The sequence below is a fragment of the Lepisosteus platostomus genome, chromosome 6 (assembly GCF_059453375.1).
Source record: "Lepisosteus platostomus isolate fLepPlt1 chromosome 6, fLepPlt1.hap1, whole genome shotgun sequence".
Classification (NCBI taxonomy): domain Eukaryota; kingdom Metazoa; phylum Chordata; class Actinopteri; order Semionotiformes; family Lepisosteidae; genus Lepisosteus; species Lepisosteus platostomus.
The window spans coordinates 21,378,494-21,402,710 of NC_142616.1; the positions used below are offsets into that span (position 1 = coordinate 21,378,494).

The 24,217-nt window shown below is 36.7% G+C and overlaps 1 protein-coding gene across 1 annotated transcript in view; it reads right to left on the reverse strand.

Annotated features, from left to right (window-relative positions):
- hectd2 (HECT domain containing 2) overlaps positions 1–22,137 on the reverse strand; it is a 29,273-nt gene extending 7,136 nt beyond the window's left edge. The window contains exons 1-15 of the mRNA XM_088634749.1: positions 21,500–22,137; positions 16,004–16,133; positions 13,290–13,416; positions 11,769–11,871; positions 11,095–11,184; positions 10,729–10,793; positions 10,034–10,079; positions 9,429–9,538; positions 8,726–8,874; positions 7,409–7,532; positions 6,934–7,030; positions 6,015–6,122; positions 5,461–5,593; positions 4,972–5,060; positions 2,713–2,871 (exon numbers count right to left, since the gene is read on the reverse strand). Of these exons, the coding sequence (XP_088490875.1) occupies positions 2,713–2,871; positions 4,972–5,060; positions 5,461–5,593; positions 6,015–6,122; positions 6,934–7,030; positions 7,409–7,532; positions 8,726–8,874; positions 9,429–9,538; positions 10,034–10,079; positions 10,729–10,793; positions 11,095–11,184; positions 11,769–11,871; positions 13,290–13,416; positions 16,004–16,133; positions 21,500–21,586 (1,617 nt within the window). The 5' untranslated portion in view covers positions 21,587–22,137. The remainder of the gene's footprint in view (positions 1–2,712; positions 2,872–4,971; positions 5,061–5,460; positions 5,594–6,014; positions 6,123–6,933; positions 7,031–7,408; positions 7,533–8,725; positions 8,875–9,428; positions 9,539–10,033; positions 10,080–10,728; positions 10,794–11,094; positions 11,185–11,768; positions 11,872–13,289; positions 13,417–16,003; positions 16,134–21,499) is intronic.
- Between the last annotated feature and the right edge of the window lie 2,080 nt (positions 22,138–24,217).

The following is a 24,217-nucleotide window of genomic DNA, read 5'->3' on the forward strand; positions in this document are numbered from 1 at the left end:
ACAATAGCAGCTGGTGACATTGTGGGTCTTCATAAGATCTTTTTGTCTCAACACAGACGAGGCTGTGTTTTCACGTGTAAAAAATAACTAAAAACGTATATAGATACCTAGAGCTACTAGGAGAGCAGATTAATCTTAATCTAAACTTGTATGCTGTTGTTCTTTAAATATTCAGAGTCTGGCACATTTGGACACATTTGTTTTTAACATTTGTTTAAAACAGCACACAGAGTTCAATTAAAATGGAGCCAGAAATACAAAGATGGTGTAAAAGAGGCCTTGCATTAAAGATTACTTTCTTTAAAAAAATTAAATGACACTGAAAATGGGCTCATCACAATTTTAGGCTCCATTACAAAGTATAAACTAGTTCAAGAAAGTTGCCCTTGAGAAGTGGGGGAGACAACACTTAATAAAGCTGTGACTGCTGGGAAATCATTTTCCTTTGGTAAATTGGTCTGTGATAAGCAGAGATATAACACACAAGCCTCAGTATTAGGTAGTAATAGCCTCCTTAGTTTTTGAGGCAAACCTGTGGGTATTGCTCCTAAAATTATACAACATAGATACTTCTTAATGGAATAGAAAATGCATATTTAAAAAGCAACACCAGCCAAAATCTGAAAAGAATGTGTACATTACAGACAAAAACAGAATAAGAGAAAATACTGTTAAAATCTTAAAGTCTTATAGCTCACATTGTTAATGATAACATTTCTCCTTTTTACTTTGTTTCTCTGACTAGGGTAGTCTGGTCAGAGGGTGTGTTTGCTATGTCATGCAGGTAAAATAATCTACAGTATTATCATGAATGCAGAATACAAATTTAACAAAAAAATGACTATACAAATCTTTAAGCAAACTTACAAATTGGACCTTATTTTCTTTATACGGTATTTTTCCTCCTGAACAAGATCTCAGAATGCCTGAGAATTACAAATGCTTAGTTTCCTCATCTAACCACATGAGGAAAATGTTCTTCCTAATGCAAGCAAGAGGAAGAAAGCAACGCCCTTAAGTATGCCCAATTCCCATGAAGCAGATTATCTAGCAGAACTGAAAATCCACTCCGAAGCCTAACGTCAGTGATCTGAAATGTATGGTTTTATGTAGTTAAATGAATTTCTGAATTATTATCTTTAATAAAAAACATTAAAGGGACTCCATTTACAAACATTTGATAACAAAGTATCGTCTCTGTTTTATTAGTGTATTAAATGACTTCAATGAAGTCCTTGTCCACAGGATTATAAAAGCTTAACTAGAGAGACCCCTGGTGGCACAACACCATGTGATTCTATCCTTATAACTACTGTAGGTGTGCAAATTCCACAGCTGCATCAGATGACCCAAGAGAAGCTGGAAAATAAGAAATAAACCTCTAGTGTAACCAGATTAAAGAACGGTTTAGCATTCAGATCTCCAAGCATAGACTAATTATCACACATCCCAATTATCTCAACATGCTGGCTCAGCAAAAAGGCCTTTCGCTAACAGATGGCAATCCACATAGTGCCCTGCCATTTGAGAAAACAAACATGTTTTGTATAACCTTCATTCGGAAGACTTGAGGAAGGTGAGAGAAAACCAGAGCGATGCATTTGTTGCAGAACAAAAGCAGCATAAACTGTTTCCATTCACTATAAGATCAGTCTATATAATACTCAATAATTAAACCATTCTTGACAGATGGATTTCTTGGCCACTTCAACTGAGTAATGATAAAGAGGTTTGAAATGGATGTTGACTTTGGATATGATATAAATGAAACGGCATTTTACACCTACTGTAAGTCTGAGCTCTTGGCAAGGCTAAGAAAGACATCTGTGAGAAATCTTACTCAGAGAGCATCTCAAATGTTTTCCTGCCTGCTATATAAAATTACAGTAATTAGATGTTGTGAGCTGAATAATTAAAGCTATACTGTTATGTTTTTTTACACCACTTTCAACGAGTACTACTCTAACATATTGAAAAGGTTCCATTTCCTCTCTAAGCAAAACATAATTGCGTTTAAGCCCTTTAAGCTCTTAAGTACCTTTTCAAATTAACTTAATTATAGTATTGAGTTTGCCATCTCAGTAAGGATTATATGTCTCTCTGGTCAAACTTTTTTCTGCCTCAAAGCACATGGTTCAAACATGCTTGCTAAACAGCCTGAGAGTTGCTCATTGTCCCATGTTTCAGTGCGAGATGTTAAAGCAAGGAAATTTCAACCAAAGCAAGGTATTGTACCCAAACAGCTGCAGTAAAAATATACATTTGTATAAATGGGTGCAAATGTCAGTTTCCTTGGATAAAAGTGTCACATCCAAATAAAGCAAACATACTTGACAGGAGTTCCAAGGTGGCTTAGTCATTGAAAGGCACTTGCTTGGAAAGTAGAAGTCCGGACATTGCAGGTCTAAGAATGGGTTGTGTCATTTCCCAATGAGACCAGAATTCCCCACACAGTGGCATGCTGAGGTGGCTGGGCTGAACACACTGCTGCACACATGCTGGAGCGCAGTTGTGATCCCTGTGGGTCACTGGGGAAGCCTGCGTGTAGTCCCCATGCCAGTAGGAAGGTTAGAGCAGACAGACCTCTTGAAACTCCCAACTTATTGAGGTACAAGATGAAAAATATACAGCCATTTCAAGATTCCAATAAAAGAAAAACGTTTACAATGAACCCAGCTAAATGCTGAAGGGCTCTCTGCATATTGCACTTACAGGCATTATCTGCTGGAGGTCATTCAGGGTGAGAGCAGCAATTCCCACAGGAGTGTTCTGGTCGCAAGGCACTATGGGAGGACTCAGCAGCTTCTTGTAGCAGCACGGGGGAAACTTGATGTCCAGGGTGATGCTATTATACACAGCCAGACCCATCAGCTACAAGCAGCACTTGTTAAGAACAATACCAGGAAGACGATTACCTGGTATGAATCCAATTTTGTGGTAGAAAAAATAAAGTCAGACAGATTTTAAAGCATAAACACAAAACTTCCATGTAAGGGTGTAAACAAGTAATGATTTTCAATTCTGATATACTGTATAGTTTTTGCTTTGTGTTCATACACAAATCACTTTTTTGTGGCAACTGAGATGCTGCCAGGAAAGTTTGTTGTTATGTTGAAGTCCACGTGGTGAAAACTATTGTGCTTGCATCAATAAATAACTGGTTCTGCTGACTTTTAATTGGGTTGGATTAATAACTTATTTCTCCTGAGCATGTATACAATATATTGAAATAATTGCATGACGTCTACTGGATCTGAAGAAGGGCCCTCTGTAAAATGCAAGCAGCTGCAGTATGGTTGTCAGCCACATGCAGGTATCTTGCACTGGAAGCACTTAAAACTACACAGCTGAGGTGCTGAGGGTACTGGCTGTGCTCTAATATACCGTACTATAAATACATTGTTGCAGACCGAAGGAAAATTCCATGAGGACTGAAGTGATATAATAAAAAAAGCCAAGCAAACCACAGGAACGTGGACCAACCAGGCAAATTAAAAACCTCCATCAGAGCAGACAGCTTATATTACAATTCAAACCACACGCAGGATTCTATGAAGCAGGACTTGTTACATAGCACTTTCATAGTATAAGGCATATAATATACAGGTTATCAAAAGCAATACTGAACTGATTAGCAAACTTTATGAAAAGAGATTTTGCACTGGGATGCAGCGCAGAGCTTGAATCCCAAAGGCTTGTGCAAAAGTGATTACACAAGGCGGCTCCAGGCTCCAGGGCTGAGCCACATCTGCTGTCACCGTGTCAGACGGGCCTGGAGATCTGGGTTTTTCATACATCTAGTAAGGCACTCATGGGATATCACTGAGAGGGAATTCCGGTTTTAAGCCAGCTGGCTTTATACAAACTCTGATTTTAACAAATTGCGATAAGCTTCATTTGTTCATATCATGCCAAACAAAAAAAGAAAATAAAACAGGTGGATCAGAAATAATCAGAAACTCAATTTAAGAAAAATTCTGTATGTGCTTCTGTTAAATCAGGAGCACAATTAAATAATTTAAAAAGTACAGCACAAACAGTTAAAGTCTTCTGAAAAACCTGGGGATTAGATTTGGCAGATATTTTTCTGGTATTTCAGTGTAGAGAGACTGGAGTGCTTATGCCCTGATCATTTCTTGAACAACTAGACTTTTTCTTACAGTGTCAAATTTTATTCACTGTATAAGGCTTTCCTCTCTGATGCCACGTTTTAGTTTTCTTTCTTGTTATAAAGAATCATTCTTGTATTTAACAAACGCAGTCACTCTGACACTCATCTCTCAGCTGCTCCACACCCTGAGGAAAGACAGGACAGCTGCTCCAAAACTGAGGTTTCCTCTTGGTGAGCATTCAAACTCCCTTTTTTATACAGGCTCGCCTTTGCCACACTCAAGCCAAATTTTTGTGCAAAATATTCACTGCAGATTTCTGTAAAAAAAACAAACTGAAATTGGTTTGATCCTTTTTCTGATTTAGGGAATCTACTTTTACCCTTTATAACTGTCCCATTTTTATACGAAATCCAATTACAACAACAATAAAAAGTAATTTATCAATTGCCAAAACTTAAGAAATTACTCAGGTGCACTTAAATGGTCTCAAAATATTTTTCTTGCCTTTTCCCATCCTGTCAAATAGACGGTACTTCATTCAAATTGTAATAAACACAAGCAGAGAAACCCAACACATTTTCAAGTACCGATATATACAGTATATAGCAAAGGCATTTAAAGATTGTGATGAACAAATGATTTATAATACTTGAATTGTGTCCTGCTAGCTACTATCACTGTAATGCAGTAGTTTATGCAGTTACATCACAAATAAAATTAGATGGCCATTAAATAAATGCTTGCTCTCATTATAGATATGTCTCTATGTTATTCTGTGTATTTTACCATGTAGTGAAATTCATAAGAAATGTAATTGACATACTATAAACATCACTCCTTATCCATCATTAAAGGATACAGTTCCTACCAGTCGAAATTCAGAGTAGTTGTCACACTTCCAGTTACTAAACCAGTGATAGTGGGAGTCCTTCAGGTATGTAAACATACCTGTAACACAATTAAAAAGGGTTTAATTAACACAAAACAGAAAGGTTAAGCAATTTAGATTTAAAAATACGCTTTCACTTTTGAATTTACTTAAAAGCAGACAAATTATTAGGTCACGAACATCTCAGATAAGAAAAGGCAACTTTTTATCTAAAAGCAACTGTGTAGACATTAGAATCCCACTTTCAATTTTTTTAGCAATTCATTCATTACTACCTTGAACAGCAAACAGGATTGCCCTTACTACATCAAAATAATTCACTAACAAGTGTATTTCCAATTTCTTTTGCAAAACCTTTCCTGCTGCTTCAGGAAGGAGTTTTCTCCATGTGTCTATAGTGTAATCACTGACTCTGGGCCACACAGAGATTACTGCATGTGTGTATTTCATCGGTCTCACCATAGTCTGTGTGGAAAATCTGTCGAATCAGCAGGAGAAACCACTCCTTTGTCAAGCCACCCATGTCTAAACCTGCTTCTCCCACAAAGGTAACTTTCAGCTTCTTCTTTAAATCCGCCCTTTTTCTTGATAGCTGAAAAAGGTTAAACAATTAATTTAAATCTTGATTTCCAAATTAAGCAGCAACATTTACAAATTCTAACAAGCGAACACAACGCAGCTGGTGTTTAACTGGAAAAAAAAATCCAAAATGTCATGATGTTCTTATAAGCTATCTAAATGATTTTATAGTTTAAACATTAAAAAAAATGAGAACATGAAACACAGACAAGCAGTTGGAAGATGTCCATAAATTTCTAAGTACTAGGTCACAATTGTGCAGAAAGGAAGCAGAGTTCTATTAACAAATAACACTAGTGTAATTTTTAGATTACTGCATGTTTAACAAATTTAAATGTTTAGATTAAAGTGAAGATTGTTCAGCAGTAAAGTAAGCCGACTATTCAAAAGAAACTTCAAGAGCAAAAGAGTTTCATTGAAAGTAAAGATGTTACCTCATCCAGTGAGTCTCTAACTAGCTGCAATCGTCGTACTTTGATGTTGAGAAATAGCAGGTTCATGTCAACTCTCTGCCTGCGAGACACTTTGTCCACAAGGCTTTGCTGAAATAAGTGAAATATATCAGAATGTTTAACTCTGTGTATCAGGCAAAATTGATCTGGCAGTGTGCAACAGCTGCTGCAGATGTTTCTCTGGGTGAACAACAAATCAGCCTGGAACAGGCTGTACAGTATAGTACAGTACACATGACATTAATAAAAAAATACATTCAGATTAGGGCCTTTATACTGTAGGTCACCATTAAACCATCCAATTCTAAAGCCCTGAAACACACGAACTACAATTCCTAACAGTTGATTATTTAAATTAATTTAGATCACTGGAAACAAAAATCTGAACACCCTTCTGCCTGTGAGGACCATGGTTCTCTTATAATTGAACAAAAAACTTGTTTAATTAACATTTTATGAGTTTTTCTATTCAAAGAAAGAGGTGAATCAGGGCAATTTATAAGCTGTGGATTCGGAATCTCCAAGACCAGCATTGAGGGAACTCCAATTTACGCAACTGGCCAGACCTTCCACTCTTGAAATGCAGTAAGGGGATAAACAAAATGTGAATTATACAGACTTCACAGATTATTTACATTGCTGTTGGTCATAAACATTTTACAATTCATCAACCATTTCATTCTATCTGGAAATACAGAAAAAAAAAATTCTCTCTGCACACGCAATGTGCAGACCTTCAAAGCCACTCCACAATTTTTCTCCAGCCAGCTCCTGAATTATTGAAGGAATGATTAGCAAGAATTTGACAATTAAGGAGCAGGTTGCATCAATGTGCAGAAGTGGACTGGAACAGCCACAGGTAAAGGATCCCTGATATACCCGATATTTGATGGCCACTCACCCTGGCTAAGCTTATCATCTGCTGCTCAGAATCTCTTTGGATGACCATTTTCTTAGCCCCTATAGAGAGAATAAAAGGGAACTGGCAGAAAGAGAACCTAGTGGGAGAGAAAAATACCAGGAAATCAAATGCAGTAATGTGCTCAGTTGCAAAACAATGTTTTATTGTCATTCATTTGATTTTGCTTTATAGAGAAGAACAAAAACTGTTCTTTTGCAGCCTTTGGTTATTTAATGGTTAAACATCACAGTTCCAATTCTGACAACAATATTCTATACATATGTTTACATAATACACAGAAAAAAAATTACTTCAAACATTTTTTCATTTGAACAATTCCCTTTTTACAGATCATGCAACATTAAGAACACCAGAGGGCACTATCATTCTACCTTTTAAAAAAAAACCATGAAAGATAAAAAGACTGAGTAGATGATAACCTGCAGGTTTTATTGTTTTTTTCTTTTTTGCTCACCTTTGTGAATTTCCATAGCACTGCCAAGTCTGATAGTCTTCCATGATGTCAATGTGGTCCAGGGATGAGTTATAGAAATCCGTGAAGGGGATAAGTGGAGGATTAGAAATGGTATTTGCGGCGTCTGAAAAAACAGAAACAAACTCAATTTTAAGGAAGCGGTTATGCTGCATGGTCTAGAGCATCTTAAAATAACCGAAAACTGGGGGCATTTGAAGAGAATGGCAAAAGTAAAACATCAATCAGCCTTTATAGTGTCTTTTGTTCTACAGCAGCTGCAAAGCTGGTGACAGTCTTCCTGACAAAACCAATATGAATTCACATACCAAGTTTTGAACTCTTCTCCAAGGTGAAGAATTATTAATAAATTAAGAGGCACAGAAAACCAGATGGATTAAGGATCCTGAACAGCAACGTGTATGCTACAGGACCTATACCTATATTTGTTCTGTGTGTGTTGGTAGAATAGTTGTACACATAGCAATGTATAAGATAAAGAGATAAGATAAGAGGGACACTATTAAAGTAAATTAGCTCTACTCCATGCACGCTCAAGTAGAGTAGGCTTTTAGACATCTGCAAATTTAACATTTGTAAATTGGCGATTCAGTCTGGCTGACAGGTCTTGTATGAAGGAAAGAGTAGAGGAGTATGAAACCAAGCAAAAGGCTGTTAACTGCAGCTTTCAATTTAGCGGTGCAACAGAATAGGATTGTGCCACAAATCTAAGCATTGACTGATCCTCTCCCAGCTGCCTATCAAAGTATGTGGTCTTGTTGGTGTATTGTAATAAACACTCCCAGTTCTGAGCTGGAGGTGTGGTGAATGACAAACTGAAGACGACTTTACAGCCTGAATGACAATTTTATTGCCTGTGTCATTACAGTAAGGTGTGCTAATCATAAAGGCAGAGAGAGAAAGTGCGGGCATCCACTGGATACAGAGGAGTGATTTATTTTAGCTGATTACTATAAGTTTGTGATTACTGTTGTTTCTTTTAGTTGACAATGTTATTCAAATCAGCTTAAAGTACTAACGCATTGACTTTAATATTCACATAACGGAGGTTCACTCATGTCTTTTAACCATACATACTGTACTACATACTGTAGGACATTATGCAACGGTATAGGGATCGACTGGTTATATGCGAATTTGGTTATTCGTGACAGTTCTCTGCACCAAAGCCTTGTGAATGTCAAGACACTACTGTATTTGTTTTTATGTGCTTCAGGACATGCATGTAGTGTAAATATACTGTACTTCTCCAAGAAGAGCAGAACAGGCACTGGTTCCGATAACAATCCAGACACTCACTGAGCAAAGAGAGGACTCTGGTTGCTGAAGGAATCCACCAGGCACACTTTACCATGGAGGGCAGCTCGTCAGGCTTGGCAGGGAAGAGACGCAGGGAAATAAACTGGAGGAGCCTGTCCACCAGCTGCTTGAATCTCCTCTGCGACAGCCTGGGGCACACAACATGGCAACAAGCTAGGAAATCAGCTACTTATCCCCCCCAGAAACATCAACATAGAAGATAGTTTTCCTTTGATTATATTCTCAACTGGAAAAAGCTTAATTGAGCAAACGTGTTCAGATTTACATTAAATGGTTTGAACAGCAGTTTACTTATGTAGCATGAAATACGTGCAAATTGTATGAATACTACAGTTCATAACCATAAGTGAACATTTAGTACTTAGTGCTAATTTATTTTACTACTGGTTGAAATAGTCTGTTGCATCATGAAATTAACCAACTTGAAGATTTACCTCTAATGTAATTTTGTTTTTAAAATGCAAAACTCAAAAACATTTTTGTCTATCATCAAAATTTTACTGTGAAGTTTTTAAAGACCCCAAAGTCAGTTTACATATCTTTACATATCTTTTGACAACTGAAATCACAGGATGTCTTACAGCCATAGTATTCAGAATCTGACATTTATCTGAGAGTTAAAATTGATGGCGACTGACAATGTTAAACCTGTACAAGGCAAAGCAAATATAACTTGTCTTACTTCTTAAACCAGTGAACCAAGAAATGATGATCTGCCTCAGCCAAAGATCCCATTTGCCTCAGCAGGTGTGCATATATGACATATGTGGATGTGCTTGTATACTGGGGATTCTGCATAATATAAAAATGCACAGATGAGTTTTAAAAGGACTTAACTGTATTATATTTTGATAAACACTTTTTAGGACAAAGGGCTTGCTTGAACCTTTAGTCGTAAAAATGCGATTTTTTTCTATTTCATTCAGGTATGCAGTTGGTTTATCAGTAGTAACTTTCCCATCAGGTTTGTTTCTGCTCTCTTACATAGAGTTGTCCAGCTGGCACATAACCAGCCGCAAGTGAAACACGGGTGTAACCATTAGCATAGCACCACTGAACATTAACAACATTCAGAATTAAAACAAATTGCCTGGAGAGGTCGGCTAGCCAAAAGTACACAGAATTACATTCCCAGAGAAGATTAAGTGTACTGATGTTTTTTATGAAAAGTATGATAAGTTGCATCATAACTTATCATTCTTTTCACAAGATGGTTTTTGAAAATTTGTTAGTTTTCTAGAATCAACGTATCCGTGGCTAGAAATGCTAGTTTATTTTTAAGATTACCTGGAGAAGTATGAAGTAAGCCCTTAGGTCGTCTTTTGTTCGTGGTCTAACAACAAAGACACAAGAAACCAAGTGACAGAACTGAACACGTTCTTTTGCCGGACACCATCTATAAACGTTACTATAGCCAACATTTGAACCAGCAGTTTACAGGACTCCTCAATGTCACAAACCTTCTGCTTTTCACAAGAAAAACAGATGGAAAATAACTGCCGCAAGCTGGAGGCAAATGTTAATCATTGAAGAAGGTGTGTAACTGGTATGCAAGAATGAAGCCTAGTCTTACTTGAATCAAGAGAAAAGGTTGCTGTTTATAGGACAGGTCATTTTTAGATAATGAAAAATAATTTAAAAAGTTACTGAACAATACATTTCTTCGTACTGCCTTCTCTTTTTCTTTATCTTATCTTTTTATTTTAAGATTATCTTTTAAAATAACTTTTTAGTTAGTAGAAGCAGAGGGTGAAAGGCAGGACTCTGGGTGGGACACCTGTACATTTAGGGGCTCAAACAGGCTGTATAATTCACCTTCATCTGAATTGAATTAACAGTTATATTACCAACATGACTTCTTTAAAATCTCTTCTCAACTTCACAGATGACCTTTAACTTAAAATGAACAATACACAATCAAATATAATAAGCAAATTACACTTTTCATTTTTAAAAGAGATGGTGCAACATTTAAAACTCACCCTTTCCATTCTCTTAATAAACTGTTAATTATTCCTTTCAGCACTGACTTTTGTATGTCTTGTGGCTACAAGAAGTTAAAAAAGAAAAAATGTTAAAGCAGCACAATAAGGTAAAATTCTGAAGGCAGAGCTAACTTCAAAGTAAAAAAATGCATCTAGTTACATGTAATTTTAATGAAAAATTAAAAAACATATTTAAATAAAATGATTTGACATAATATTAAAAATAAGACACATTAGAAAAAGAAACACTTTTCCTGAAATATCTCAGTACAGAAATTATAAACAGTGTCACAAGGACCAAAGTGATCAACACAGTGATTTAAATTCTGCCATAAACTTCAGTTGGATCACTTGTATACTTACTGTATTGAGTAAGGCATCGTAAACAGCATTTACAAATCTGGTATTAATTCCTGGATCTTCAATAGTGTTAAATGGAGCATTTGGATCTTTCTGTAAGAAAAAACAAGACATATGGTTTGTAAAAAGGATGATTTTTTCCTGGATATTCTAGAAAAAAGACCCGTTTTAGACTACCGAAGTATGTTCTGCATTTAATTATTAGTAAAACAGTCCACATTAATTAAAACTGTTATCTTTCATTCCAACTTTTACATAGTCTTTGCAGTATATTTGCCACTCGCGTACTTAAATTATTTGGCATCTAATGCAACTAAGCTCAAGAAGACTTGTAGAATTTTCAATTTAAATTTTCTTAGTTTTTTTTTCTATGAAAATGGCATAGGACTGTCACAGTTTCAATTTCATCCAGCTCCGTGAAGAAGAGGACCAAAACAGTCACACCACATGTTCCTAAATCACATATAATTAACAGCCACAAATGCAGGCATTCCTGAATCAGAGCTCCTTATCAATCTCTGCACGATATATCATGATTAGGTGCTACTTTCCAGATGTTATGAATGCCTTTGTTCATTGAGACTCAGACCTCCATATTCAGAAAGCAATTAATCTTTAAAATTGGAGGGTGAGTCAACATTTCAGTTCTTACAGAAGCCAACTCAAGTTTTATGTACCTTAAAGGCAGCATTCAGTTCCAAGAAAGAGTCAAAGGTAGTCACGTAGAAATCGTGTACTGATTTCCAGTCCCCAGAACTCATCGCCTTTTCAATGTCCTCCCTAGAACAGAGTACATTCAATTCAAAGACTTTTAATCACATTTAGAAAACGAGAGAGGTCAGTTGGCTTTAACTTACACCTCTTCAAGTGTAGTGTTACATGCTGGCAGGGAACAACATGTTTACATTTAACATCAAAATGCCCAATTCTTTTAATTTAAAATAATGAGCATCCTTTTATTATGTATCTGAAGAAGTACAAATAGCAATTTTACTAATGTGTAACTACGACTAAACCAGTTGTTCACAAATTATTTAGTCAGCCTTCATGGGGTAAGAGATGCAGGAAAAGAAGGTCTCAGGAAAGGATAAAAAAGTCTACAAAGAAACAGGAAGAACGAAATACAGAGTAATCTAGTACCAGAGGAAGAGGAAGACAGGAGAAGCATTTCTCTTAGGAATCTTTGCCTTTTTCCTATTACAGACATCAAAGAACAGATAATTCCAGGAAATTTGATCACCAAAGAGACCGACTCTACAGCTATTTGAAAAGGACTGTTGACTTTCACTTGTTCAGTAATGGACTGTTTGGAATGGGAAAATGGTTTTCATTTGTTATGCATCTGTTTAAGAAGTAATTCAGTCCTGAGAAGGGTTTTATATTAGAAAGAATAAAGGCTATTTTGTAACTGTGTTTAAAAATGACAGGTACAGTATATTCCTTTGTTTTACAGTTAGTTAACATTGCAAGGGGACTCCTGATCAGAAATAAAGCCAAAATATTGCCATAAAAAATTGTATAAATCTAAAAATTTCATTCTTAAAAACACATTGCAGAATATGCATTAAATTCAAGCTGCAAGTATACATATTCTGCAAATTTCCATAGGATCAAGCAAAATCAAGAGGTTATTTAAAAGATTACAATTCACTCGTAAAACCTAATGTATAATACTGTGTTCAGTTTCAGTAACCATAAAATAAACAACACATTGCTGCTCTGGAGTAAACCTGTAACCAGGTACAGTACACTCCAGGCTCAAAGGGATATCCAGTAGTGACAGGCATCTGAATCCTTATATTCTTCAACAGAGAAAACTAGAAAGAAAACCCTCAAAGGCTATGGCAATGTTAACCGTCTGTAGTAACAACAACAACAACAACAACAACAACAACAATAATAAAACCACAAAAAAATCCACTTCAGGTTCAGTCCTAAACTGGAGGAGCTGAAAAGTAAGGATGATCTTGTTTTGGAAATAAAAAGGGATGTCACAATTTAAATACTGTATATGCATTGAAATAGAAGACATATTTTCAGCAGAACATGTACTGTAGGAATGTTACCAAAGACAAAACTACAGTCAAAACGTTACGTTAAGAAACTCAAAACTAACACAACCATAACTTTCCCAATCTTACAACTTCCAAAACTCTGCCATACACTGCGCATAATGTAAAATGAGTAATAGCACTCACTGGAATTCCTTTACGGTTTTTGTGCGGAGGGGAATGATGGGTTCAGGGGGAACAGGGGCCTTCACCTCTGGAGGAAGTGTGTCTATGGAGATCCGATGTTTCTGTCGGATAGGTGGCAGCTCTCTCACTCCAATAAAAAACAAAGACCACATTATGACTTTTTTTACAGTATGGTAACCTACAAACATAGTACTAGTGGTGATCTAAGTCAAGGTCTTCTGAAATCGGCACTATATATTTTTTTACTTTTTAAACTATTACTTTGGTTCAGCTAAAAAGCAGTTCGGTTTAGCCATTTTTAACCCGTGATATGAGGACATAGCGCTATAAAAAGTTTTTATAATTAAAAAAAAATGTTAACACTAAGACTCATTTATAAAGCCGAGTACAACATGTACTGTAGCAAAACCGGGACTCTCTTCAAATTACAACGGCACAACCTGGAAGAATGAGGTACTCATGTTGTCATGGAAACATCTTCAGTAGAGAACAGCTGCAGGCTGCACAGACCAGACAGCAGGAACAATGACAGCCTTTCAGAAGAGCCAATGAGCTGTCTACACCGATACCAGAGAACACCTGACAATCAAGTCTGTCCTTCAGCAAACATGACATGCAGTATCAGTTTAACATCTGATTCAATAATTCAACTTGGAAAGCTTTATAACAGAAGTCCCTACAGCATTGGCAAGCGGAAAAGTGTATGTTTCTCTCCAAGGGAAAAGGCTTTAAATGTGTAAACCACAAATGTTGTACTTTTTAGATTAGAACTTGATAAAATGATTTGCTCTTAGTACACTGTGCCACTGCTTATGACATGCTGGCAAATACTGCTTAGAGCACATAACAGAGCTTAATTATTAAACCTTACAGCATCCACAGCTTGATTCAACTAGATCTAGTTTTCAACCTGGGAAGCTGAAGTAAGGAAAACAGGAACGCCAAAAGCCTTCATCTTTATAGATCATTGTTATTACATGAATCTTAAACACAACCTCTTTCATCTACATGAAAAAGAAAACCAAACATCTGGTTCATACAGCAGCACAAATGAATTCAAAGTAGGTGAATGAGATACTTTGAAATTCAATTGAGTCATAATTACCACAATTACAACACCACCTTTGAAGCTCCTGAGGAATATAATTTATTTTTTTTTGTTTGTCCTAAGACTGAAATGATCAAATCTTAAAGTTTGTGTTCCTGATTGACACTACAGTATATGCCAAATGCAAAATGAAAAGCAAATTACTTATTAAGGTGTTTTTCCTCCGTTAAACAGCTCTGCAAATCAGCTCATGAAGGAAATCACTTTTGTACCTAATGAGATGCCGTTAGAAAGTCTGTTTCATCAAATGATCTGTTGTGCTCATGAGGCTCTGTTTCTCTACAGTCCTATAGCCAGTACCGGTTATACTGAGAACAACTTCCCCCTCCTGCCCTCAGGTATGAAGTCTCCTTGAAACCCCTCTGGAAAGGGATCATTTAGGAAGAAACCATCAACCCTGACCAGCAAACTCCACACAGACAGGAGCTCCAGGCTGGAATGGAACCCAGGACCGAGAAACTGTGAGGCAGTAGTCCAAAACCCCATAGCGGCAGGTCTTTGGGAAAAGGAGGAAACCAGCACAACCACAGAAACATAGGACTAGCATGCAGACTCCACACAGACAGGCCCCAAGCCGGTATCAAACCCGGGATTCTGGAGCTGTGTAACAATACTGCTAATCACCATTCTGGCAATGACTTGTCTCAGTCTTTTAACTCAAGTCTTTTATTCAATTTTTGACCCATACTGATTATTTGCCAAAGCACTTGGCAGAAGCACAAAACAGAAATAAAACATTGTCCAAAGGACTAAGAAATTACAGGGGCAACTTCATCAAGAAAATATAAATACATCTAAATGTGCTTATAGCTAGGAAACATTCTATTTATGACATCATGCTACTGTGCTCTGAGCTTTAACTATGAATAAGAACTAACATAAGGCTCTAATTTGAAAGATGGTTTGAATATCTTATTTTGGCATTGATGAAACAACAAATTCAGATCCGCTGTATGACAACTGGCATTTTGTGCATCCAATTCACTGCATATAGCCACATCCAATTCACTTTAAATAAACGAAAAAAGTAGTTAGCAATTATAGTTAATACAATTCTCCAAATGGTATTTTAAAACAATATGATTTTGAAATAATCACTGAAATTATGACATTAAGACTAGATGTGGCATGAATTGTACTTAACTTGTTTTTAAGGACTTAAAAATACATACATTGCCTGGTAGCCATTCTCTAGTAAATGAGCACAGAGGGAAATGGGTCCTAGGATTCAGTGTGCATTTACAGCAACAGTTCTTTTTGAGAGCCTAAGCCTGTAATCTTTTATGGGAGATCATCCTTCCGTACCTTTTCCAAAACACACGCATGTTAAGAATTTTAAGAGACAGATGTTTGTAGCATGTGCAAAGTCTGTGACGTGGTCATCACAGAAAACGATCTACGACATAGTTCGAAACAGCTTCTCTGTAATAAAGATGGGATAACAGGATCATTGTGACCAGTTATTGACTGAATGGATATATATTTCTCCAGGGGCATTTCAAATGTGTCAGGGTTTCTCAAGGCAGTGGTTCTGGCAAGCAGTGTCGTAACGCTCCACAGGAACACGGCAGGGATGGGCCCTAAGGAGCTGAAGAATGTGACCTACCAGGCTTTCCGTTGGGGATAACAAGTTGCGCTGAGAAATTTCGGCTGCTCACTACTTCTCTCCTCCTGTTTACGGTCGAGATAAAACTGCTGAAATTGGGAAACTGCTGTTTTGTTCCCCTGTCAAAACCCTGCAATGGCAGCACAAAAGGACAACAAAAAGTTCAGACACGCAGTCGAAAATGAAAGAAAATCATTTTGACAGAAAAGAGAAAGACTTTTTGGATAATGTTTATGTCTTGGAGCATATTCAGAAAGCAGGGACTAAACCCTGGAAAAGATGGCTGCCCATCACAGAGGACACACACACATAAACAAACGGGGACAATTTAGAGACACTGATTAAACCCAGCCAGCATGTTTTTGGGAGGGGGGGGCGGAATGGAGCACTCGGCAAAAGCCCACACAGACACGAGAAGAACATGCAAATTCCACACAGAAGGTCTTGCAGTTTGGATTCAAACCTAGGATTTCAGGACTTTGGTCAAGAGCTGAGAGGCAGGAAGACTGAAATCCACACCACCCTGCCGATCAATTTAACTACTCATTCTCTCAAATTCCTGGGAAAATTAACTATACCAGAACACCAGATTTAGACACATTCACTAGAGGTTTTGCATTTACTTTTTTTTCCCAACATTATAAATTTGAAGAACAATTATGACCTGTTAAGACAAAAAGCTTTTCTTACTTTCTGGTTCACACCACACTACAGGGAATAGGTTCTATGATTTCCAAAAAGATCTACAGTAGATTACTAGATGTGTTTTCACTTTGAAAAAAAAATGTTATTTTACAATAAAGAGTCTTGACAATTTCCTTCTTGGTATGCTGTAATGATATAAGATTATGAACCTAGAAAAATATTTTTCTATGCATTGTATCTTTGTTGCACTATAGTAGAACAGAATTAATTTGATAACTGGTTCACTGGTTTTTGTGTAGTAATGTAGTTAATATGGTCTCTCTTATAGTGGCCCTGCAGATAACAAAACAAAAACACAAATATAACGACTGATCACTTTAGTTTGTACTAAATTTCACATGATATTGTTTAATTAAATTTTCTGAAAGTAATCTAAATAGAATGAAAATTTATAGTACATATGTTCCCATTCATAAAAACAAATGAGAGCTTATTACTGTCTAAAAAAGTATTTTACAATTATAACAGTTCATTTCTATACAGCAATATCATATATAACATGACAAGTGCACACATACAGCCCAGATGCCTGTAGTTTACATTGCTTTGTCATGCAATTAACAGCACACTACGGCAATGGGGGTTAATGCAAGTAAAAGAACAGAGTACAATTTTAATGGTAAATACATCCAAGTTATAATAGGACATACAGTACTTAGCCATTTCATGTTGCTTATTTTGTTATACCTCCAGGATCATCAATTAAACAAAAACAATCAGAAAGCTTGTACTTTAGAACCACATTAAGTCAAAACTTTGGCCACATTAAAAGCCTGATACTTGATTGTGGCTTTCCATTTATCAGGGACGCCACGCTCACACCCACTGGAAGTCAACCAAGAACATCTGTAACTCCTGACTGGCAGACTGGCTAAGGCTTTCGTTTGAAACAGGCCTTAGGACTTTTACTTGGTTTGCTTCTTTAATGATTTCTAAAAAATATTCTAACGGATTTCCTGGAGTACCTTAGATCTTTTAGGGGTGATTTACAGCACACATGCCCTTGAAATTTGATAAGGCGATGTAGAAACTTAAGCAATGGATTAATGGTGCAGACAGGTTTGTCACTGATTCCTCAGCACTGCCAGGAACACAGGGCAATCGTTTTCATAACACCCTGCACCAGCTGGTGAGATCAAAATATAACCTGGTGCAACATTCCTCATGAGAAATCACATTGCGTACCACGTAAAAGTCCTAAGTAACAAGTACGTTTCAAAAATCATGCGGAATCACTGCCCGGTGGTTTTTATAATGGCTGGAAAATACTGCTTTTTCTAAAACATATGGCCCAGGATATTTTGCAGCCAGGACATTCTACTGAAACGTACATTCAGCTACAGAAATGTTTAATTTTAAGAAACAAGTAAGTGTGATACACACGAGCTAGTCTTGATACAAAAGAGAGTAAGACAGTATATACTGTACAGTACCTTGACCTTTCTAGGTGTCTATTAAAAAATGCCACTTTAAAGACCCAATACTTTAAAGAATCCAATTGAACTGGGGGCTTTCACGTGGGATATAAGATTTTCTATCTCGGTTGTTACCATTAAACATGGACTCTTTGCCAGGATAAGCTGAGTGCCTCAAGTCCACCAGCAGGCTTTGACACTTTGACAGGTTGGACAGTGTTGAAGGCATATGGAAAATAAAGTTAAGCATATGCCAAACAGCTGACATGAAGGAACAAGGCTCCTTTCCCTTTACTAAAACCACGTGGAGAACACTTCCCTTCATAGGATAATCATTGCACTTGGTCACTCTTTCCCTTTAAAACAGTACGTCTGTAAAACAGGACTTTGTTTATAGCAGAAACACAGTTTTTTTTTACATTCCTCCTGTTAAATTACTGTGTTACGCTTTATTTTACCATTTTCTAAATTGCTAGATGTTACTTTTTGTAAAACTACTATTTATCCTCCTTTAACTTCATGTTAAGCTTACAATAAACACCGTCAGAAAATGAGACACCGAGTGTGAAAGTAACTCAGACGAAAACAGCCCTTCCTCGTCTCTCTGTAAAATTTATAAAGCCAGATATCAATTAAAAACATTGCAGAAATAATGCCTTTATTAAAGTTACAAAGCCTCTGAGTAGATGCTCAGGTCACCACATGGAACTTAAAACCAACTCCTTACTTTTAAAATAATAAAATTATAACAGCTGTTGTCCACAAGACCTCTTCAGATCTGTAGTAGTTGCTGACTATATTCTGAAAAAAAATGTAACCATTACAGCTATGGTTTTTCATTCCCATTCAGTGAAAAATCATATTTATTTATTTGGACCAGTCAATAAATTATGGCTTAGTACTGACAAGATGCCAGCGTGGTCAGAGAAGAAGACTCGGATACACACCAGAAACTACCTTTCAGGCTGAAAAATCAGTCCTTCTGTACAGTCTAATTATGCACAGCAGACTGATGTTTTCAGTATTTTTGGTGTGGCTCCTGTCCACCAGATTACAACATTTCCTTTATAAAACTTAGCTTGCTGGATGAAAACGGCTCTGCATCACTCCACACGCCTAATGCTAAATCTTGCCAAATTAAGTTAAAGTGTCACCTTAGAGTTTGTGGAAAAATTAAGCTTATCTCATTCTAACATTGGTTTAAATATGTTGTGTTTCCAAGTTTCTCTCCTTGATCTACTACTTTGTGAAGATTAAACTGTATTTAATAGAAAAAAAACTTGTATAAGTGGAAACCTAGTTATGACATTTCCAGACATGACTTAAAGTCTAAAAAATTATGTGTCCCACTGGTTTGTTAATTCACTTCCAGCTTATCCCTATTACAGCTGAAATGCACTTAAGTGCAAATTTGAAGAATTGTTTCCATTAAAAATATATCCTTCTGTTAACTATAAGGACGTCAGTAATTTAGATACCAGGTATTTTAAGAAGACATTTTTTTCTGAGATTCCAGCACGCTCAGGAAAAATGACTGAGCTTCACTTTATGGACATAAAAACACTGATTTTTATCAAATAAATAGATTCACGGAAGTAAAAATATAATTTTTTAAGAGCTTTTTCCAAAGCATCACAAGGTGCATAAAAGAAAATGTGGTCATATATATAAAAAACAATTCTATTACCGTTTATGGAGTGTTAGGTTAAAAGCCAAAAGTGAGTATTACTTTAATACAAAAATCTCGGTTTAAAATTTAAACCATTCAACTTTAATTTTATAGCCAGGTCTTCCAAGAAAATGGCATGTGTAAAAGAATATTTACTATGTATAGTCTTCAAATCAAATGTACCAGTCAAACAAGGACTGTTGGTTATCTGTTACTCTAAACCTTCCTGCCAGTGAAGTGTTTTATACCGGGTTGAAGTTTCCAAAATCACTCAACAGCTTTGATAAAGTAAACAGAATTCCATAGTAACAGAGAAAGCATGGAGTAAATATTTGAAGTATTTAGCATCATCTGACACTGTTAAGTTTGCTTTGACGTTATTCAACTAAATCTCACCTTTCTCCTTTTCAAAATATTAACTCCGAAGCAAAACAGATTCACAGTACAGTAAAAGTTTTGTTCAGAGCTTAAAATGCTAGTGTTAAAACCTTGCCTCGTGTATTTTCCTTGAACTATGTAAAATATTTTTTTTATTAATTAAAATATTGAATTTTAAAACAGTTTATTTAAGTCTGTCAAATCAGTTCTGAAATAATCACAATTAAAATGAAATCTTCCAGGTGTGAAACGCGGGGAAATAATTGATTTTGCCATGGTTTAAGTTTCAGTAGCCACAGGTTATATATTCCAAAAACACACCACATAAGTAATGCTTTTTCTGAATCTTTGTTCTCCTTTGTGTTCCTTGGTCCAATAGTATTAAGAAAACATACTGTAACTACTCTTTCCAGTTCAATAGGTCCTTTATGTTTTTAAAAACTGGTAAACACGTCCAAATGATCGTTTTTAACCTACAATTTAATTAAATTTAAAAATGAAGTAATGCTAACAATGTTAAAATGCATGAAAAACGCCAGAACGTTAAAGTACTGTATGTTAAGCAGGTGTGTGGGTTTAATATGGAATAAAGGGCTCTGTCTGAGATGGGTGAGACTGCTTCACTCCAAGCTGTGGGGACAGCTGTGACGGGTCTTGGGAGTATTGTGATTAACTGGCCACTGATACACAATGGTAACGTGAACAAACGCTGCTGTCAATACACAAAGTCATTCTTTCGGACAGTCCAAGTTAAATGTAAAACGTATCAAGATTCACATCCCAGAATAAGTAAATATTTATTTTAAATACTATGACGTGTATGGCATTTTTAGTTTTTTTATTTGAAAAAAAAATCATCTAATCATTTTCAATATAACTGCATACTCCAAAGTTACTTTTAAAATGTAGTATGCAGCATTATTATCCACATGAATTTCTTAGTTTGAAAATGTGTACCTTTTTTGCAATAGGACCTAAATATAACTCCAATCTCTGAGTTGTTAACCTTTTTATACATAGAATATACATAGATTAAACAAATCAAATCATGAAGTTCAAAGCACATCTACATAGTAATATAAAAAACCGTTACGGGAAATTTATCAGTAATTGCACTTGTAGACTAAAAACAAAAAATCCACCCATAAATAAAGACAAACACTCAATAATGTATTTTTTAGAAACGCAATTCTAGTTATTTATCTTTAGGCTACCTTTTGAAAACGAGAGGACTTTACTCGCAAACGCTATTCCTCTTTCGAACATTCAAGGTGAAATACATCACAGAACAAAAAGGAAAGAAAAAAAGAACAAAACTACTGTACTCACCCCAGAAGCTGAAGCATTCAGGATTGGAGGCAGCATTTCTCGTCCTTTTCCTTCCTGAGAAACTGAATAAAAAGTGTCCTCATTCATGTTTGACGGCAATGTTTCAACCCTGGAAAGACTTGTTGAAAAGTCTTGCTCTGCTTAAACCGTGCGACTGCCGATATTGCATTTTGGTGAACTTGTCTTTTACTTTTGATAGCACGATCTCTCTCCAGGTTCGAGTCAGCAGGATCAGCCACTACCATTAGCCTAAGTCACTCCGAGAGATAACAGCAAAACGGCTCTCTTCGTCTTTCTAAGCAGGTGAGTCTTCGCAACCTGTCATCGCAAGTCTGAAAGATGCTGCCGCTTGCACAGCGCTAAATCCTCACCAGGCTGAGCAAGAAGGAAGACTAGTCACCTTAAAAGCTGCCTTTCCAGGTATTCGGAAACAGCGGTTACACAGAATGTGGCTATTGCCATGCCTTAACAAACAGCTTTATCGCTACAATCGACAGCAGCCCAGCTGCAAACTGGCGCCATGTTGTTTAAAGGAGGTTCATAGAAACGAGCTTGGAGACCGCGACCGTCTCTACGTGAAAAGCGGGCGGCTCGCGTCAGAAGCGCAACTGTGCATCTCTGGGTTTACCAAAGGGCGCTAGCTTCGACGCAAAACGTCCGTGAATGTCATTAGGCAGCGCAGCGCCCCTAGAATGGAAACGTAATTTATAATTGAATGCAAGGGACTTTTGGAGTATGTCATACATTACATATGCAGCTGTGCTTTAGTAGCTTTAATTGCTTTTATGTCATTGTCCTGGCAAAAGGGACCAACAACAGTGAATAGAGGCAAAACCGAGGCGGTTTTATCCTTGTATTATAATTAGTTCAGGAACAAGTAATAGGTTTATTCAATGCTGAAAAAAAGAAGAAAGAAAACACGTTTCGGCCCTGGAGCCTTCTTCAGGTGTGTGTGTGTGACACCTGAAGAAGGCTTCTTCTTTTTTTTCAACATGGAATAAACCTATTACTTGTTCCATTGCAGCCTACGCATGCTGACGCAGCTACCAACCTGAACGTATAATTCGTTAATTCGCGGACAATAAGGAAAAAAAGATTTTAATGTGAATTTGAGCATATCCACAAAAACATAAAGAACCACAGATTGATGAATAATCTTAAGCCTAATGTAGTTCAATATTACGCTTCAAATTGGCAAATATAACACCGAATTCTGACATGCAAAATCTATTGACCCTTATTCTGTATAAATAATAAAATATTCTGCATATTCCATTTGTAATCTCAGTTATAACTAATCAGATATCTTATCGCATCCGTGAGCTGCCCAAGTCACTAGCTCAGCGCCTACTTATTAAGGACAGAAGTGCAGTTTTATTTTTCTCTCTACTCAGCGCTACAGTGATTTGAATGCACGTGTGGGCGGGTTGTTAGAGTAATATTTTGAATAATTCCTAGCAACATAAAACGTGGGAGTACAACACCCGTAAGACTAGTATTTTGAGGCTGTTTTTAAGATCTTAGACTGAGATGTTAGTGTTTCCGTTATAAACAAGAGTTTGTTCCTATCAAACACTAACTGTATCCCTGCAAGTACAGTATTTTATAACACTCTCTCAATAATCGCTTTGAGGGGGAAGGAAATTGGAAAATTCCGGCTTCACCCCTGGGCACAACCAATGATAAATACTTTATACATAAAGTATTTTCGGAATCTTCTGATTCTTAAAATATACTTGTTGTTTTAGTTTTCCCGTTTGTTTGATCGGGAATACATTTTATTCCCATATAAAAGCAGGTTGTTAAAAACAGAAAATAGATTTAAAATTAGGTTCTTAAAGGGCAAATGTTAAGGCTTACACTCCTAACAGTGAGCATCACTGACAAAGAAACCTGCATTGTCTACCACAATCACGTTAAGCCTACAACCTTTTTTTATAGGTAGAATTTGATTTAGCTCAGGTAGGATTTAAGGAGTGAGTTTATATCTGTGAGTGAGCTATATCACCCTGCAAAACACTGAAGCTAAGCAGGTATGAGCCTGTCCAGTACCTGGATGTGAGACCTCCTGGGATAGCCACGGTTGCTATTGAAGAAGTATTAGTGGGGCCAGTAGGGGGCGCTCACCCTGCGGTCTGTGTGGGTCCTAATGCCCCAGTACAGTGAGAGGGACACTATACTGTTAAAAGGCAGGCGCCGTCCTTCCGAGATGTAAAAATGACCTGACTCAGTGTGGTCATTAAAAATACTAGGTGGGGGTTAGTAATCATGGCCTCCTAATAATCCTCATCTATAAACTGACTTCATCACTCTTTTCTCTTCCCCACTGCTAGTAGATGAGTGTACTGGTGTTGCACATTGGTGGTGGTGGAGGAGAGTCCCCATTGCCTGTAAAGCTCTTTGATTTGAGTGTCCAGAAAAGCGCTATATAGATGTAAGGAATTATTATTTATAATCCAAGGATTTTAATGACGAAAATGTTGAAATGTTGTATCTTCAAACAAGCTTGCTAAAATTGTAGTTGCATCTATTAATAAAGACTGTTAACTATTTAAGGTAGTAAACTATCAAGAATTGTAATAAAAATAATGACATCATTTGTGCAGTTGTAGCCGTATGGACACAAGGAGGCAGTAGTCGCTTAAACCTTCCCTTGTCAACATTTTCAAAGCTTACTACTGTAGTAATTCTCACTACAGTAGTAGAATTTGGTCAGAA